We start from the raw sequence: 20123 nt of genomic DNA, 5'->3' as shown, positions 1-20123 counted from the left end.
ACATTCAATTTCTAGTCTTTTTTACACATAGTAAGTTTCAATAACCCCATACCATTACATATCGACATTCAAGGAGCAAAGATGAGACGTCGTTGTGTGGTGAGAACTGATAGAAAATCGTAAACAACAACAATCGCCGGTGGGGAGAAGCCATTTTTCCATTGACTGGAAGCCTGCTTTATTTATTGCAGGTTAAAAAAAATAAAGAAAATGGCGGCGATTGTTGTTGTTATCGATTTTCTATCAGTTCTCACAACTCAACGACGTCTCATCTTTGCTGCTTGAATGTCGGTATGTAATGGTATGGAGTTATTGAAACTTACTACATGTAAAAAAGACTAGAAATTGAATGTTTATTTTTAAGCCTCGAAAGTTGCACTGGGTGCCTTTAACTCACAATTTCTATGAACGTTTTTTTTTTGTATTGTTTTATGTATGTGTAATGTTTTATGTGTAGCCCTGGCAGAAAAATGAGCCAGTATAAATATATTGGGAAAAGTTTTAAGTTCTTATTGATATTGTCAACAGATAAACAGAAGACAACCATATTTTACCTGTTGCATCTACAGTGACATGAATGCACCACAGATGGTGAGGAGAACGGCAGAAGCACCATACATGCAAGCTGCCTCAATCATACATTAGTGAAATGCTCACAAACCATTGCACTGATTGTTAAAATCAGTATTTTGTCAACAATATGCACATTCCGTAAACATGAGCATGATTTAACATAAACGGGTTCCTTTCCTTGTGTTCCCTAGGAAGCTGTACTGAGATGAGAAAACAAAACCATGTACTGTATTGTTAGCGTCTGAGGCTGACTGGCTGTTTCAATTGAAACAAACTGGCCAGTGAACATAAGTAGGTGATATTAGATAAACACCTTATTCTCACTGAAAAAATATAGATGTGCAAACAGTCACTGAGCTTTTGAAGCCCCAAAACAAGGTAATATCTTATGTTGCATACACAAATTATCTGTACGAGATTAGTATCTAATACGCAGAACATGGTCCTATGTGTTTGCTCAAGAGGATTATCTCTTATGCAGAGCTCACAATTTCACCATGGTTGAAGTTTAAGGGCTCAATAGTATGCAAACTATTTAATCATTTTTATACAGTTTTAGGGTAAATAAGCATTGGTTTGGCAGAAATTCACAGAACTGTTTATTAGAATACTGAAATATACAAAAATCAACAACTGCCTCAGACAAAATGTACAGAGATATGAGAAAGCCCTCATCTACACTTGGGACTACTTACAGATATGTACAAAAAAACAAACAGTAATCCATTAGCTCCATATACACTGTATTCTGAAATGTTTGCTCATCATTCACTCTATGTGTTATGCCATTTCAGCCACAACCTCAAATACTCAATCAAGGATGAATCCATGTGCAGTAAACATCCAATAAAAACTTTAACAATCAGCCATGTCAAAAAAAAGACTACATTACACACAAACCGGTATTGTGTGGAGCTTTATATGGTGCAATTGATGTTGCTTACACTTTGAAGCATAGTGTGAACATTCCTTGAAAATACATGATGAAAGGTCGCAGCCATATTTAAAAAATATGTTAAAGAACCCTTTGAATGTCACTCAAGATGGCATGTGGAGTTTTAAAAATGCCAAGTAGGGTTATACAAAATCTGAATTATCTAGCAGAGTCTAAACGCTGTATGCATCACTCAGAAATCATCAATGCTTTCTTTTTTGGCAGTCTTTATTAGAATTCTTCTTCCACAAACACACATCTGAATTTAGGTACATCCAAGTGATAGTTTGGCAACTAACTGAAACCAAAATATTACAGTAGAAAAAAAGAGTGTTCCTTACTGTGGTAAGGTGAAAAGTTCAAATTGTTTTAAACTAATATAATAAAATATTTATTTATTATGAGATGGCAAGAGATCTACCTAGGAAGACGACAATGTTGACCTTTCTAGAACCACAACAGGTCTGAGGTACTGCAGCTGCTTGATTGCCTGATCATCACCACAACCAGTCAGAGCACGGTCCAAGATGGAGTGCAGGTTTTCTATACAATGAAAGTCACTGTCTGAGAATAAGGGCTTAAGTGGTGATACCCTGCCCAGTCTGCTGCGGGTGATCCTTAGGCCCCTCTGACCGTTCTCTTTAACAGAGCAGTCCCTGCGCCGTTTTAATGGCTCAGGCATGATGATGGGTTCAATGTCCATGATGATGGGTTCAATGTCCTCTTTTTCCCTGCTCTCCTGAATGAATTTCAGGAAAGAGGATTCAAAACCCATTGGCTTGTATGTCGCCAAATCAAAAGACTGCTGGGAAGGGCTGAGAGTTGAGAAATCGTTTGAGTCGTGGGAAGGAGCCAAAGGTTGTGGAGTCTCAGAGAGCTCGTTTTTTCTTTTGAGAGGCTGTCGCGGTGGAATTATAGGCACAGGAAGTTGAACTGATTTGCCACTATCATTGCCTGGAGAATCAAACCCTTCATCAACACTGATTCTGAGAGAGGGTGGAGGAGAGAGGTCTACTAGTGTAGCCTGCAACAGAGGAGGGCTTGGACATTGTGGTTGGCTGCTCTCTTGACTGTGGCTGCTTTGAACTTCAGGCAGTGCCTCTGTGTGTCCAGGAGTCGTGCCATAAAGCAAGTTATCTGCATCAACTATTATACTACTGTCAGAAAGCGGCTTGTCTGACAATACAACTATGTCCCCCTCATCGGTTTGCAACGTTTTGATGGTGTGAAGGCTCATGGGAAGACATGGACCTCCTGGATTGTCCGGCTCTGCTTGATATTCCATTTTAAGGACTCCATTGGGGGACCGTGCTATATCTGGAAGGACCAATGCCGATTTCTTTTGTATGATCTCCTCTAGTTGTTCAGCATTGAAGACAAGTTTGTCCTTCTGCAGGTTGAACTCATATTCTGACATTTTGTGGGTTTTGATATAATGACGGCGCATGCTACTAAAAATTGTGACAACAGAGTTACAGTCCTGCACCAGGCAGGGATAGGCTACAGGTATGCAGCGGTCTTGGCACATTTGCAAAGCCTCCTCATGAGTGCGGTAGACTAGAGGTTGTCTGCTGGGAGAAAGTTCTGATGTACTGTTGTCCTCTTTCACGGTTTCATTCATTGATTCTTCCAAACTCTCCTCAGTACTTTCCTCCGACTGGATGGCTTCTTGGGACTTTGGGCAGAATCTCAAGGAATGTCGCAGAGGTAGTTTAGGGGAAGGTGTAATCAACTTCGTTTGGCATCCACTGGCTGCCTCATCTTTTTTGTTAGCATTCTCAAGACGTAATACAGAGTCGTAATACTCACAGTGCCTGATGAATACATGTTGTTTATAGTTTGAACTTTGGGAGAAAACCCGAGTACACCCCTCAAACGTACAATGCACTAATGGGGATGGCATTTTCTGGGCAGTCTGGTTCAGAGGATTTTGGTTGCGGTGTTCTTGGTTTGTGTGACGCAACAAGCTGCTATTCAGATGATAACTAGCATTGCAGTTGGCATATGTGCACTTGAACCGTGGTATGGGCTCTTCTGACACCGATTCCCTTCTTTGTAACCTGTTGAGCGGCCTTGATGTGGGCAAAACCCCTGAGGATACCTTTCTGTTTGCAGAGTGCTGCCGTCGATGATGCCTCCACAGACTTGTCGAGCTGTGGAAATGCTTCCCACAGTTATTGTACTTGCAAGAGAAGCTATGTGGTCTAGACGGCTCCTTCTTCACACCAGCACTTTGATCCACATCTTGATCCCCTTCCAGACACAGCTGCGAGCGGTTATAATGGTGTACAGTCTGCAGGTGGCGCACCAGGCCACTCTGGTTGGTGAAGGCAGAGTTGCAGTCTTTATGCACACAATGAAAGGGCTTATGGTAGTTTGTCAGGATGTAGCAGAGGTTGCCTTTTGCTACTAGACGCCGGCTGCCTCTTCCCTCCTTTGTGACCTCATCTTCACTGTGGTCCTGTTGCAAAGGTGGTAGATCTTTGCAAAGGTTACCGCTCTTCTCCTCCTCTGGTGCAATATCATTTTCACACTCAATCTTTGTTAACACTAACCCGTTTCGTCTTTGCAAACGAGGCCGCCACACAGGTACTTCAGCTGTCTTGTCTTTCTCTACAGTGTCTTTTTGGGAGTTCTGCTTTAGACTGCCTTTGGATGTTGGGGAGTCTTTGACTGTACTTTCACCTCTTCGCTTAACAGAGCAGCTCATTTGTTCCACCACTGTCTCACTTATATTGTGCATCTGCAGATAATGAATCCTTAACTCTTTCTTCTCTCTGTAGCCCTTGGGACAGAGGTGGCACTTGAATGGCTTGAACTTGAGCTCAGCTTTAAATTTCTCCAACCCACTCACCTCTTCTTTGGAGATACTGTGCTTGTTCAGGTAATGACGTTTTAAAGCTTGGCTAGTGACACTCTGATAGATGCAGCCTTTAATATCACACGTGTAAGGCTTGGTTGTGGGCTGGATGAGGAAGCTGTTCACGTTACATATCTGAGGTTGAGAGTCTGACGGAATGTTTTCATTTGGTTCAGTTTTTGTTTCTACTGATGGGACTGAATTTGATTCTGTCTTTTCAAGGGTTGGTTTAGAAGGGGAGTTTGCAGGTGGAGACGACAAAGGTGTGATTTGAGCACCCAATGCTGGAAGAAGTGGATCACATAAACCTTTTCTGGAGGAAGGGCAATGTAGGCTAAGCTGACTAAGGCTTAGCAGGATGTCTGTCAAAGAGTCTTTTGGGGCAGGATTTGCAGAGGAAGTAGTGATGGGGTCAGCACACATTTGGGTGGATGGGATATCTTTTTCATGGCTAGGCTGTGGGCTTACTGATGTTAAACTCACATCTTGACCACTTTTTTCAGTCTTTATGTCATTCTTTAAAACCTTTTGTTTGTCTTTGTCTTTGTCCATTTTCTTGTTTCCCTTTTTTTCCACCTTCACCTGTTCTGGGTGAACGCATTTGAGGTGCCTCTGGATGTCTTTAGTTTTAGAAAAAGTCTTGCGACATTTCTCAAAGCCGCAGGTGAATTTCTTCCCGTCGAAACACACAGCAACATTTGTCACAGAGCCCTTACAATCAGTGTTGTCCACATAAGGACTTCGGGACGAGGAGCAAGCCGATGGGGAAGAGGTGTCTTTCCGTAAACCATTGACGACTTCTGACGACACATCATTTGAGTTGAAAGGCATTTTGGGGGCGGTTTCCTCTTCTAAAACAGCATCCCCAAGGTTACGCTGTTGTTCTCTCTGCATCTCCAAATTATCCTCAGTGAATGTGATGCCATGTGTTGCTAAGTGCTTCAGGAACTCTTTGCGTGAGTAGTAGAACTTCTTGCATCCTGGACTGGTGCAGTTGTAAGCAGCGTTACGGAAGTGCTGGGCTTCGTGATGGTAAAGTTGTGCAAGATCAGAGAAGGAGAGACTGCATCCTTTAAGTTCACACTGGTAACTCAGCTGGAAGCCATGGCTTTGCTTGTGCTCAACAAGTTTATTGATGGCATTGAATCGAGCTCCACAACCAGTCACTAAGCACATGTAAGGCTGATCTCCAAAATGGACTCGTCTATGCTTACGGTGGTGGTAGGCAGTCATGAAGTGCTTGCGGCAGTAGCTGCACTTCTCCCGTTTGTCTTTCATGCCCACATAGTGCTTTACATTCGGGTCCCTATCGCTGTGCTCTTTCAGGTGCACATTCAAGTACTTAAGGAGCTTGAAGTTCTTTGAACAGTTTGTTGCAGGGCATGTGTATACCTCACGGTCCTGGAATGCAAAGTGAGTGTTGATGTAGTCAAAAGTGATGTAATCCTGGTCAGCTTGCTTTCTAGGCACAGCTGCCTCCTGCTCCAAAATGTGATCCAGCACATCAGGGTCATGTGTAGACTCGTAGTACATTCTTAACGATGGGTCTAAAGCGATCTCACCAGGTTCCAAGTCATCAATTTCATCCTCATCCATTTCTTTTTCCAAGTCCACCTTCTTTTTCACTTTTTTCTTCTTCTGGGGAGTTCGTCCGCGGGCTGGCATGTGTGTGTGCATGGGGATATGGGGAATAAACTCCTTCTTTCCTTGGAACTTCTGAAGACAGACAGGGCAGGTGAACACCCCGTTCTCTTCGTGTTTTTTGGAATGGTGGTGGAATCTGGCCTCAATCACCTCTTTTTTGCATATCTGGCAACAGAACTTGTACTTCTGCCATCGCAGACTCCTCTCGGACATGACCGTCGTCTTCTTTGAAGGTGATCTCAAACCTTCTTTTGTTTTCATGTTGTCTTCCTTCTGGTTACCATCTTTGTGGTCAATGCTGCTGATCCCTGACACATTTGTTTCACATTTCTCCACAGCTCCCCTCTCCAAATCCTTTATTTTCCTTTCATCTTGATGATCGCTGTCCTCTTCCTTCTCGTTAAAGTCTTTTGCTGCTAGCATGAGATCCGACTCTTGTGCTATTTCCTCCTCCTCCTCCTCCTCCTCAGGCTCAAGCCCCAGTAGCCTGTTGCAGTGATGTTTGATAGTTTTCCAGTCCCAGAACTCAGGATCAAAAGGCCAAATTGCTTTGAGTGCGAGAAGCAGCTCACAGCGCAGCGAGTTTGGAATGATGCCATTCTCCTCGTCATATTTCTGATCAGGCTGCTGGTAGAGCTCCTCAAGTGATGTAAGCGAGTCCTGAGAGGGCCTTTGTAAGAACTCTGTCAGCTGACAAGCCCTGAGAACTTCCAGATCTTCTGACAGGAGACACGCCACGGTCTTGCACACAGCAGTCCTTGTGGCTGTGTCTTCCTGACTGGGGAGTTGAAGAGCTTTGACACATAGTTCAACTGATACTGGCAGACCAAGCTGTAACGCCTGCATAAAGGGACACAAAAGACAACTATAAAGTTTAAGCAATAATGCATCGGTGAAAGACCGAGCCAAGAATGTAGGGTTCCTTAAAACGCACCTCAGTCTGGACGACCTGGATCAGGAATAGCAGATGGTAGGCCGTTTTGGTAATGGCACCAAACTGCAGACAACGGTCAAGAAATGCTTCCAATGGAGGATCTAATCTTCTTTGTAGTTTACTCCACAAAAGGGTAAGTTCCCTGCATTCCACAGAAGATAGAAGAAAACAGATAAAAACTAAATGAAAATGTTTTTAAATTGCCTAGTTTACACTGCCTACATGATGTACCTTCACAGTCATAGCTTTAAAATAGACTTATTGTGATGCCAAACCCCACTTTATTTACGGAAAAAAGACATAATGCCATGTCATCCCAAAACATTTTTTGGGGGGAAACTCACCAAGAACAGTAAAGACTCTCTTCCTGCAGTTGCCGCGTTAGGTAGGTGGTGCACAGAATGTAGGCAGAACTTTCATCCCCCTCTGTCTCCATATTACAAATAATATCAAGCACATCTTTGCCATCGAGTCTGGAGATCTGACACATTCAAATTCAGAGAGGTTTCGATTAAAACAAAGACACTGGCATGAATATTACATTACACACACACTGTTTTTAGGTTCACAATTTCAGTTATTGGTGGAGCCTTGCTTTCTCCAGGTGAACACAAGGAATAACATGTACCTCCAAAATTGCGTCATCATTAGGAAGCATTTTGCAAAGCTGGGACACAAAGTTTTGCCGGAAACCGGTGTAATTGGTGAGGAGGGTGCAGTTTGCACAGGCTTTGAGCAGAACCAAAGCCTTCTCCAATTCTCCAATTTTCTCTAGATGTTTGATTCTCATTTCCATGAAACCCTCTCCTTCTAAGGCAATGAAGGCACAGACTGAAACAAAACAAAAAGAATAACAGTGAGTGGGAAAACAGTCTGGTCATGTACCTTTCATATATGTATAGCCTGTGTCAAAAATGCCAGAATATGTCTGCATAGCCTGTGTCAGATATGCCAGAATATGTCTGCATAGCCTGTGTCAGAATATGTCTGCATAAAACCGCGTCTGAATATGTCTGCATAGCCTGTGTCTGAATATGTCTGCATAACCTGTGTCAGAATATGTCTGCATAGCCTGTGTCAGAATATGTCTGCATAACCTGAGTCTGAATATGTCTGCATAACCTGTGTCAGAATATGTGTGCATAACCTGTTTCAGATATGCCTGAATATGTCTGCATAACCTGTGTCAGAATATGTCTGCATAACCTGTGTCTGAATATGTCTGCATAGCCTGTGTCAGATGATACTTACGCTCCTCAGCATCCGTTGGCTGGCTAGTAAGGAGGTCAATGAGGATTGGGAGGTTCCACGGCCCACCTGCCTGTGTGATCTGGAGCAGAGCCTGCAGGTCTGTGCTCCCATACTGCAACAAGGAATCATGGGCCACCTGAGAAGACAAACAAAACTTGAACTAAAACAAGCTTACAGACGAAGTGATAGTGGGAGTATGGCTTACAGAAAATGAACAACAACAACAACTATTTCTAGTACTACTATATAATAATAATTATAATAATACTAACAATAATAGCTTTAAAACCAGATCTAGAGTTTAGTACACACACCTGTACTGAGTGGTGGAACTGCATCCATGTATTGTAAGGGACATCACTTACAGGAACAGACAATAGCAGCTCAAAGCAACTTCTGTAGCAAAACATCAAACAAAAGTCAGTTGAACACAGATCCCGACACAGCAGCTGGTTAGGCTTTTTGGAAACATTTTGGTTTTGTTTTCACTCACAATGCAAGTCGCTTCAACACAAGGGCCACACTGTCCGACTCAGAAGTCAGATGTGGTCTTGTAGCAGCAAAGCAGTTGATGGACAGACAGTAAACCTCCAACAGTGGCAAACCATGCTCCACAGAGTTCCTGCTTCCAGCATAGTGCATCAGCACCTATACATAAACAGAGAGCAAAATGTTTGAAAAAGACAGGTAGTATGCATACAAAGACAACATTGTCATATTGTTTGAAGTTATTTTAGAAAAGGATATCCTTGACAAGTTGTTTGAATTAGGGGACAACAGAACTATGGACATATGGCACTAACTTACACTTCACGGCAAAACATCAGCTAATATGACTATTTCAATGTATCATTTTTGTTGATGAAACGTACATCTCAGAGGCTGAGCTACCTGGGTAGAATTACAACGTTTGCCCTACTCAAGTTTGCAAGTAATCCTCACACCTTTAACAAGCAGAAATCAAAACAACCCCGGGGATTGGCTAAAAGGCTATAGGCTAAAAGGATGTGAAAAAGCTGGCTGGAGAGAACCGACAGGGAGCAAGAAGGGGACCTGAAAGATCCTGCATGTTATAGCTTTAAACCTTGACTTATATCTAACAGGGTAAATTCGGGAACACCTGCTAAATAATGTCCAAAGTCACATACCGTGGAGGAGAAAAACAAGCTTGGCATGCCATCCACCACACACGGTTGCTCTAGTTGCGTGTACATTTTTTGTGGGTTACATGCATCGCACACCCTTTGTCAGATCTACCGATGACTCAAACTACTTAAAGCATTGCAGACTGGAACTTTGTAATTTCCTTCCACAAAATGTGCTAATACGCCGTTCAGTTAGGGTCAATTAAACTGCAACTTCATCTCATGTTGAATTCGATTTGTTAACTTCGCACCTGTGGCGAGATTGAAGACAGCAAGCGCAATACAAATCAGACAACACTAGCAAGAGCATAATTTCGCCTTAATCCTGCTAAGACCTCCTAGCTAGCGTACTATAAGATAAGTAAAATGGAACAAAATATGAGCCAAATGAGACAAATTCAAGTTAAGAAAAGGTGATGCATTAGTGTTTAAGCCTAAATACCATTCAAAAAGAAAAAAAGACAGAAATGAACTTTACATTAAATCCTTTGTCTCCATTTGCACAGCAGTGCTTCAGCCATTGGCTCCTAAACCCTACATTTTTTAGCCCAAATCAAAGTTTTTTTTAGATTGTCTTGTCCCAAAGAAGACACTCATTTTTGCAACATTCGGAAAAATAAAATGACATCGTCATTAAAATAAAACGGTTTTCCTTCAGATGTTATTAAGAATGAAATAACAAATTAGTTCTTCAACTTGTAAACACAACTCAAAGTGAAAACTTGTAACATTAACAACTCATAACCACTAACAAAAAAAGGACTCATGGTTGGAGTCCAAAAAAGTCCCACACTGTTTTGCACAATTGGACAGACTCTTATGTTGAACCCAGCCACATCATGAAGTTAGGATAGCAGCTAGTTGAAGGAAATGTATTCACCTGGGGGAAGGTCTCCACTGGCAACTGACGCGGAATGAAATGGTTGCAAAATGAACAATTTTGGCGCATTCGCCACTGATAGAGAAATGTACAACTCTGACTATAATCAAGTGGTAATCACATGCCTTTGTTTCTTAGTTGCTGACCTTTCTGGCTTTGTATGTGTGCTTACACTAGTATTGTGTGTAAGCAGAAGCTGAAAAGTAGTACTGGTTAATCTTCTTTCCTACATCTGTAATATTGTTTAGCAAACGTTTGCAAAAAGCATAGTAAGATGACCTTGCACGTGGGAAAACCAGTGTGTGATTATCTTTGACAGATAGTGAATTGGCGTCTGGAGTCCAAAGTGAAACTTTGATGTGAATTTTCACCTAACAGCAACCATTTTAGTCGCCATCTGGAGCCCTGCTTAGGCAGGCAGTAATCAGTTTCCTGAATTCCATTACAGGTATTCTCAGAGGGATGCTACTTTGAGTCAATAACTATCCCATCTGCATCAGGATGGTAAACAACAATAGTAATCAGCAAGGATAATTTCTGAATTTCACCATTATAATATTTCTTCTGCTCCTGACAACATGGCGTGACTTTTGATTGATTATATTCAACAAAATAATTCTACAATCCTTCAACACTCTTTTACTTGTGCTCTATTGAAGTGACCTTGCAGCTTCAAAACAGGGTATAGGTCAAGGAGGTTCAGTCAGATAAGCTTTTTAACCTGACCATATTAGGAACCCCCTACTCCTGTGTCAACTTCCTCAGGGAATGCCTCCTCCACAGCTCTGCCTGTGTGAACCTCTCCATCTGTCTGTGAGCTCCTGATTGGACTCCGGAGACTCGTCACAGAGCACTCCCTGAGTTTCAAAGCTCACCCAGTTGCTTCCATTTGACTACCACTGGCAATATACATCCACATTTATATACACCACTTCTGGCGTGATACCCCTAGTGTGCAATCATTATAGATAGGAAGCTGAGGAGGAAAGGGGGAGGCTAAATTTATCCTGCTGCAACCTGTTAAGCCTAAATTCAAATTGTGATATAGCCTAGAGGGCCAACTATTAGCCGCTTGAGATCATCCTGCACATTACTATTAATGTTTCAATACCCACAGAAGGGCCAATATGGCACTTTAGAGACTTATCACAGCCTTTTAATTGCTACAGCAATGTTGGAACTGAGCAACCTTCATCTTTGTTTTACGGCCATAGAGAGGCAGAAGAACATTTTATAAAAAGGGACTTTTATCGAAAAGGAGATGGCGAATTGATTAAAATAAAGCTCTCTCTGTTTCAAAGCCTGGCTCATTAAAGATGCAGCGCTGTCAATTTATGCAATCAGATTGCAGAGCACAATAAAGAAGACCTATTCCTCATTTTAGTGAGCAAACACCCAGCTCTCTAATCCACCCAACACTTACGCAAGGTCTTAGAGAGGGCAACTGTTTTAACTGAAGGAAATCATTCCAAAAGTCAAACCTAGTTCATTGTTGAAGGGTTCCTTACTTTATCGCATCATATTAAATGCTTAAAAGACCAGCTTTGGCGATAATGCCAGGCAAAACGGAGATCATGACGAAAAGCTCAAATACCCATTCATGAGCAGAGGCCTTTGATTGATGCCAAGTTCGCCTAAAACCAGTACATGTTGTCCCTATTTGCATAACTATTCCCTTGATGCAAATATGCAAATGTTATGAAAACAGCAGCTTCGGCAACATTAATTTAATTATACACTGTAACAAGCTATTCTTTCCAGCTCTGTTGACAAACATTAAGAGAAAGTGAATCCCTTTTGTACTTGCTTTTCATCTTCGCTGTTGGCACTGCTGTTAAGGTAGGCCTTGTGTGTGTGCATGCTGGTTGCCCATCATATTGGAACACCCTCTTTCACTTAGCTGCTTATTTGTATTTCTTTTATCATTTTAATATGAAGACAATGTAGGAATGTTCAAACACTGTTTGAAGAATGAGTGGAGAAGAGGTAACTGGAATAGGAAATATGCACTGTGCAAATGCTCCATTGATGGAATTAGTGAAATTAAATGCTATGGAGGAGGAAGCAATGATAAACTCTTTAAAATGGCCATTAGGTCTTTGGCTAAACTACATTTTTACACCCTTTACCAAGAACAAGGATTTCAAACACGCACTGGGTTTAGCGCTACTCAATTCAAAAATACCAGAGTATAATGTCTAGACGTAATGACATTATACCAGGTCAAAAATAACAACGGAGTGTGAACCTTGGTCGCATGAAAATATCTTGCAATACCTTGACAAGAGTACACATGTGCCAGACGTTCTCTCTGCTTCACCCTTGAACTCAGAAAGAGAAAGAGAACTTGCCTTCAGCAAGCACAGCTTTAAGGATTAATCAATCAAGTGCTGTTGAGGCATTGGATCACAATGTTCGCTGAACCCTTGTGTTGCAGCTGCTCATCAGAGAAGACCTTTGCCACGCTGACAATTGTCTCACATACCTACAAAACTACATTTTCTGCATTTCAGACACAGAACTCACTGTGTTCTACTCCACTGTACAAATGTGCGTGTTCAGTGCAGACATTTCCAGCACAGACATCACCACTTACTGATTCAGTGTCTGTGGCTTCATTGTGCTTCCTTGATTCTGTTAGCATTTTGCACAAACATGAGGTCTCTTCACTCTTCTAGGCCTGATAACCATAAAGCAATAGCCCCTTATACATGCGTCAATGTAAAGCGGTTACATTGCGCCTACCACGATAGAAACTCGCGAGCGTGTTACAATTGCCTCATGTATAAGGGGTCTAGATGTAAACCGTTAGTTTTTCCGCCGATCGTCTGAGCCTTTCGAGAGAGGTGGTTTACCACGTTAATTCGTCTTACAAAAGGGCGTGTCAAATCAGGCCGATGTGTCATGGGGGAGGCCGTGCGTGACTGGGGGGAGACGGTGACAGGAGGCTAGAAAGTTCACTCCATCATCTCTTTGAAATTCCTTATTCCATGAGTGGTAGGCTACAATGACTGGCTGTTTTAAAATATAACTAATAGCCTAACGAAACAAAATAACCCAGGAAGTTTCATCTTCGACGTTAAGGCTTCTTCCCATACTGACAGCTGACTCATAGCTTGCAGGTTTGCGGGAGACGCGACATTTGAGGGATGTCACTTAATTTAAACCTTTTTTGCTTCCGTTAGTGTGTGTGTGTGTGTGTGTGTGTGTGTGATAGAGACAGAGAGGACTCAGTAAAACATCAGAAAACACCGTGTCTCGTAAGCCTTAAACTATCAATCACCCCCACAATGAAATATGCCATTACAGTCGCGACAAACTTCTTGGCATTGTGGTGCGCCCAAAACGCAAGCTATAAACGTAGCCATCCTAATGTAACCAAAATATACCTCTGCTGATATGCCTAACCTTCGTTCTATTTAGAATTTGTCTTAGCACTATGCAGGAATAAAATAGCATCTACAGTGTCAGGATTCAGGCGCTCTCGCCTGGCTTCTATAACGCGCCCTGCTGCACTGAAGGAGCGCTCACTCGCAGCACCTGTTGCTGGAACGCATATAATTCGTTTTGCAAGGTGCTGTAGTCGTGGGAACGACTGGCCTGGTTTCTCCCAAAAGGAAAGTAGATTTTCCTCTGCTGATCCCGCGTCTGTATGGAAGTTTGTAGAGAGATTGCCGGGGAGTAAAATGCTCCCTTTCCGTTACGTCTGCTGCTGGCTAGTAATACAGACAGCCGGAAAGGTTAATAAACGGAATGAAATAGCTACACATTACACACGCTATGTTTTAATAAAAGCCACGTTACTCACATACTGGTTAACACTGTTTGTTACAGCACATAAATGTTTGTCGCTACATCCAAACTGCGTCACCGTTGTCCCTCCCTGTGCTCCAGCCGCACCATTTTGCTTGCAATGTGAATCATTTAATTGAAATATGCTTATTGGCATTTGTTGCACCTTAATCATTTTCTACAAACATGATATGCTATGTATGGTGTAGTAGACTGAGACTCTATTCACTACTGCACAAAAACTAGACACGTTTGAAAAACTAGACGTTTGCAATGAAGTAGGTTAACTTTCGCCAATATCTCCGTAAGGGAGATGGGTTATGTGCTCAAATTTCCTGGGATCAAAGAAGACGTTAGTATTCATGTGCAAACTAAAAATCACGTCTCAGGATTGCTGCGCATGCAAGTTATTTCGGGTGTCTCAACTGTAACTAATACCACTGTCATATAATTATGAGTCCAGTAAAAGACGGAGCAAACACAGTTTTCTACCGTTGTTGAAACACATCCACGCGTAGACTCGTTTTCTTTCCATCCGAGAGTGGTTATTCAAAGAAAATATTAAGCAATTATGCTGATAGAAAGAAGGGAACTTTAAGCCACTACACTGCCTGTGCCCGATGCGGATCCACGTTGATGTTGTTAGTAAACAAACCAGGTGGGAGCACATCTCCGTGGTCTTTGCGCATGCCCGAGGCAATGTAACCGCTTTACATTTTGCACATGTATACAGGTAACGACAAGAGCCGTTTCCCTTGAAAATCTTCACACCTACACGCGAATACGATACGATAAACTGATCTGATCTCAGTGGCACATGTATAAGGCCCTAATGAGATCAAACTTTTAACGGTCAAAATAAAAAAAGTCCGCTCATTTTCCCCAGGTGAACAGAGCACACACAGAACTACCACTGACATAGGCCTACTACAGGGTTCCCAAGCCCTCGCTAGCCCGACGTCCTGGGACAATCAAGTTTCCCCGTCAGGCTACCAAAATGTAACAACGCCCTGTCTGATGAGCTATCAGAAATTACCCTCTTCTCAAAATAAAATTAGGAGGAAAAACTTTTCCCCCTGAACAAACAAGTTGTTGATCATCATTGTTTGTCGCTGGGAAGTTCACCATTAATAGGAAAGGTAGGCCTACTAGTCAGGTTGTGTTTGATGCCACACAAGCCTTCCATGCAAACCAGTGCACCAAAAAAGCAGGGATCAATGCGGTTTTTCACACAAAACACACAAATATGTATATCTCATAGAACATTAAATTTACATCACAACATGATATGAAGGTTATAGGCAACAGTGCTCAAAAGACATAGTGGAAATGCAGCCATAGTCGGATCAGAAGAGAAAAACAATCAATTATCTTAGACCTCTCAGCCTTTGTTAATTCTTAAACCAGTGGAACATTTGCCTGCACGGCATGCATACCAGGCAAGAAACATATCAACTGTACCACATGAAAACGGTCTTTTTAAAATTGGGCTAGTCTAATTCATTTTGGACAACCAAAATCTGAAGAATGCCTGACCAAAGGGCAGGTATAATAACAACAGGAGTATAATAACAACAGGAAACATGTCTAAATGCATCACATTTCAGCAATGTGAAAGCAAAAGCAGATTCTTACTTTGATAAAATGGACAGGAAAGTTTAATCTAATCTTACATGTATCCTGTTGTTACTCCACACAACACATTACTGGTAGCACATCTCTGACAATATGCCTGCTGCAAATCTTCAGTCAGACAGTAAAACGACTTGTTCTGCATGAGATTTTGCCACTTGTTATATTCGAATGGTGAATGCATTCGGATCAAAGCCTACTAACTTTCTAATAAGCCCCCCCACCCCCCTCATTTGCGAAGTGTATTCAATGTCGGGGAAGGAGGGCTTGTACTGATAATATACTTAAAAAGTGGCTGCTTAAAATGCGTTGAAAGTATTTTGAGTTCTGTTTTTAAGCATCCAAAGTAGCCCATATCCAATTCTAACAAGCTGTACTGACATGACTGCACGAAAGTATTGCAAAAGCAGTATATATGTACCACGAGGCACGTTTCCTTTTAGAAGTAATCGCATTGGTAAATCCAACACATTAAATGTGATATAATTTGCTGAGTGTTTACTAAAGCCAGCATCCAAGGCTCAAACATACACTTTTTAAAGTACGCCGCTTTCCGTCTAAATAATACAGACGAAATAGTTTGAGGAAGCCTGGTCCTGTTGTTTGTAAGTACCGTTTTCACTTTCGCTTGCGGTACTAGCATACTGTTAATAGTTTTTAACTAAATGTAACTAACTAAAGCTTACTGGTGTGGGAAAAAATGTCTAATCTAATGCAAGGCCAGAATGCACACTTCTGTTCAATGAGTCATGCTTAAATATCAGTGAAGTAGTTATTCAGGTAGCTCGGCATGAAAATATTTACACTTTCAAATCTTCCTCTTCATAAGACCACCGCTTGTGTACATCGCCTCGCCACACCCCACATCAGACAGTTAGCCACTGAGTTAAGAACTTAGCTAGATGTTACTTTGCTCCGTCCATGGCAAATGTAAGCTGAAATCAACTGTATAATAACCCAACAATAACAACCATGTCAGGGGAAATACAGAGTCGAAATTGAGGCAACGTTCACTTCACTAGCAAAATAGCTAACGTTAGCCTACTTGGTCAATTCTGCAGGCTCTTCTTCCATGGCTAAGAACACTAGCAAACTAGCTTGCAAGCTAGCTGAGTAAAAACATAACTCTTTTTTTCCTTATTGCCCTCTCTGTGAAACTCTTCGAACATTTTGGCACAAAATATAAACTATAACACATATCCCAGTGTCATTGCAGTAGTGCTCCCAAAAACAGTTAAACCTTGGTTTGTTAGAGTGTCTTGTTGGGTTACATTCCCCCACTTCGTGCTATTACGGCCCAAATGGGGGTACCCTCCCCCAGAGTTAGCTAAGCACAAACGTTACCCCAAGCAGCTAGCATCTCGGCGAAAACATAGCTGGGGTCACATTCTGTTACAGTTACAAAGCAGGTACCTGACAGAAGTTATTGCAGTACTCTGTGGACGAGTTTTCCGAAATGTCTTTCTGACGAAGATCAAATTCAAGTCGCTGTAGTGTAGCTTGCAAACTATCCATAACTAGAAATGTGTCTTCGACGGTGTGCAGTAGCTGATCGGCCCAATCGGGCTCCGGTTCTAAACCACCATCCGCCATCTTCAGTGAAAGCTACAGCGCGTAGGCATTCACGGCGTCATGTGGCTGCAAAAATCATAGACAGGCAAAGACTACTCCAGGTATACGGAACGGAGCATGCGGGAGCGGAAGACCAAACACATGTGGTAACGACAGGTTTGATATGGTATGTTTGCAATGGATGATGGAGAAAACAGATAATAAGCGGGCTTGAAAGCTCGTGCACATACAAAGCACAACGCTTATGCACGTGTGTCAAACGCATTCAATAATAAAGAAAATACCAATTCAAAAAAAAATAAAACACATGAGCTGTAAGCTTTACGACGGTCTCCTATAAAATCAGCTATATGTCGCAAAAGACATGAAGCTATCGCCTAAACAATTTTACCAGTATTAGCTAATTCTTTTTTTCTGAATCTTTTTTTTTGTAATTTCTTCATATGAAATAGCTCTTAATTATTAAAAAGCTGACGTAAACGAAAATGTGTTAAATTTCATTAAAGAGTACTGTCAGTACTTTAAACGACCTTTAGAAGATATCTAGGCTGCTGTACAATTCCCTGTTTTGTGCAGTTTATGAATTGTATTTTTGACTCTAGCGATGAATAATATGTTTGACACCTAAAAAAAGATCGAGATGCAACAGATATTTAGTGTTGTTTCACAATTTCATTTTGATTTCGGGTTAAACATTTCAGGCAAATATTTAATCTTTGACAACAAACCACAATTCACGTTACGCACAATTTACCATACTTTTAAACCCTGCTTTTCATTAAACCTTTCTTTTGCTCCCTCTAGTGGATTTTTGCGTGATTGCAATCTGACCCGGAAGCAATATTATGGAATTGTAAACACGTGTGAACAGCAAAGAAATTGGCTACCGAGGTTGGTAAGACATTCTTACATGGACAGCTTTAAAGTTATTTATAAAATAAGACGTGAACATCTCATTGAAATATATGTCAGACAGGAGTATTTTATAGTCGCTGATGCTGCTTTCGTATAGTACTAGAGATGTTATAAAGATAGCTAAATACGAGCTAGCTAAATACTCAAACCAAACTCGTTAAATGTAGCAGATCAAATCTGCTAACTTTGCAAGAGGCAGATTTCGAAATAATTTTGTTATCGACCTGTGAACATTTTTATCACAGTTGTCGATCAATAACTCATCAAATGATGTACCAATCACTTAATTGGCAATATCCTACTATACGAAGATTTGTTTAGATCGGCAACTGTTTACCTCACTTTGTCACTAGACTCCTTTAAGAAATGCTAACCTCGTTAGCCAGAAATATATTATTGTAAATCATGTCAGACGCAATTGAAAAGGTGAATGGTAACGGACTTAAACATGACGGGTTTGACAAGTGCGGGAATTTGATCTTGTAATGTTATCGGAACATTAAACAGAGCATATCATTCACTTATATTCACGTATATTGCTACTGTTGCTTTCAAGAAACGAAGTGACTATTGATTTCGGAATTCCATAGCGTGGCAGTTGTCTTCATTGCACCTGAAGAGTTGATAGGCTGTCATTTTGAGATGATCGTTGCATATAACAAGTATGAGAACAGCAGAAATAACTACATGATGGTTTGTTTCTTTTTGTTTCCCTCTCTTAACAGCTTGTATGTTGAGTAACCATGGGTAAGTCCAAACAGTCTGGAAATCATAACAGCGATAAGAGGAAAAACGTCTCTAAACTATGGAAGACCAAGCGCCGAACCAAAGACCTTGACCAGATCCACACTGATATGATACCTGACAAAGCAGCCAAGCTGCTGAAACAAGATGTCGATTTTGATGTCACAGGCTGTGCGCAACACTACTGTCTGCATTGTGCGTAAGTAGGCCTTACATATCCTTTTCCCTGAAGAAAGAAGTTTAGGACTGCTACACATGTCTACACTGACCTGGTCAGATGACAAGACCTGCGCCAGTGGGGTATTAAAGTGGTTGTTTCCTCACTGTGTCCAGTGGTCAGTTTTACCTCAGCAAAAGTTACTGACCATGACTTTACAATCAGAATTGCTCTAACAAATTTCTGTATTCATTTTAGTGTACCTTTAATTGTATATAATATACTCCTCAATGAAATGTATAAAGGAAACGACACAAAATCATTGTGTTTATATACAAATCAAAGACTGAAATACACCTTGGTGTTAGAGTACCTGCAGCCCATGTTAGGGAAGATGATGTTTTCAAAGAGTAATGTTATTCCAGGAATGCACTGTAGCTTAGCATTTATTAACAAGAGTTTGGTATGTTTTTCAAACCAGAGACAATAATTGCTTGAACTACACCAATGGCGATCACCAACTTGACTAGTAGGTGGAAAAAGCAGAATTTGCTTGATACAAACCTTGTTTTGTGTCCACAGGCGATACTTTGTTGATTTGAAATCGATGAAGGAGCACTTTAAAACCAAAATCCACAAGAAAAGGTAAGTTCTCACAGGGCTTAAGGCCATCCAAAGCAAGAGACCTAGACTCAGTAAGGTAACAGAAATGTCTCCCTTTGGGTTTTTACAGACTGAAGAAGTTGAGAGATGAGCCGTATACACAGGCGGAGGCTGAGAGAGCTGCTGGAATGGGATCATACATACCCCACAAGAAGGTGGAGGTACAGACCCAGCAAGTGGAAGAGGACATGGCCGTGGAGCCTCCCGAGGGCTAGTGCTGCAAGGACGTAATGATCCAGGTGTACAGATAAAACGTAGGCCTTCAGCCTATGACTGCGTTTGGAGGACTTTGTAAGGGTATGGACAATGTATACGTGTACATATGGAAATCCAACAAACTTGTATGGAGACTTGTTGGTGATGGCTAATAAAGTAAGATGTGATGTGTGATTTTGCTGATGAAGTCAAATGTTTTTAACTTCAGGAT

At 41.5% G+C, this 20123-nt stretch overlaps 2 protein-coding genes across 3 annotated transcripts; one reads left to right on the top strand and one right to left on the bottom strand.

The window, feature by feature from the left end:
* Nucleotides 1-1330: 1330 nt before the first annotated feature.
* rlf (RLF zinc finger) lies at nucleotides 1331-17238 on the bottom strand (the record flags this gene model as incomplete). Its single annotated transcript, XM_080849785.1, has 8 exons — nucleotides 1331-6851; nucleotides 6946-7087; nucleotides 7290-7426; nucleotides 7574-7776; nucleotides 8197-8332; nucleotides 8511-8592; nucleotides 8690-8844; nucleotides 17059-17238. 8 exons carry the CDS (start codon nucleotides 17236-17238, stop codon nucleotides 1929-1931), a joined length of 5958 nt encoding a protein of 1985 aa, XP_080705911.1. The 3' UTR covers nucleotides 1331-1928.
* Nucleotides 17239-18069: 831 nt separating this feature from the next.
* On the top strand, nucleotides 18070-20086 carry znf593 (zinc finger protein 593). 2 transcript variants are annotated; one of them, XM_080849606.1, is made up of 4 exons: nucleotides 18070-18108; nucleotides 18858-19075; nucleotides 19616-19678; nucleotides 19767-20086. In XM_080849606.1, exons 2-4 carry the CDS (start codon nucleotides 18876-18878, stop codon nucleotides 19909-19911), a joined length of 408 nt encoding a protein of 135 aa, XP_080705732.1. In that variant the 5' UTR covers nucleotides 18070-18108; nucleotides 18858-18875; the 3' UTR covers nucleotides 19912-20086. The 2 variants fall into 2 exon arrangements, with proteins under 2 accessions (XP_080705732.1, XP_080705733.1); XM_080849607.1 differs by having other exon boundaries at nucleotides 18076-18112.
* Nucleotides 20087-20123: the final 37 nt, after the last annotated feature.

The sequence above is a fragment of the Sprattus sprattus genome (genome assembly GCF_963457725.1).
Source record: "Sprattus sprattus genome assembly, chromosome: 13".
Lineage (NCBI taxonomy): Eukaryota > Metazoa > Chordata > Actinopteri > Clupeiformes > Clupeidae > Sprattus > Sprattus sprattus.
This window is presented reverse-complemented; position numbering and strand designations above follow the sequence as displayed.

Excerpts from the sequence above, each read along its gene's own strand:
- znf593 (XM_080849606.1), top strand. The coding sequence starts at position 18,876 with ATGGGTAAGTCCAAACAGTCTGGAAATCATAACAGCGATAAGAGGAAA. Across the intron at positions 19,076-19,615 it reads CACTACTGTCTGCATTGTGC|GCGATACTTTGTTGATTTGA; the intron begins GTAAGTAGGCCT and ends TTGTGTCCACAG. Across the intron at positions 19,679-19,766 it reads ACCAAAATCCACAAGAAAAG|ACTGAAGAAGTTGAGAGATG; the intron begins GTAAGTTCTCAC and ends GGGTTTTTACAG.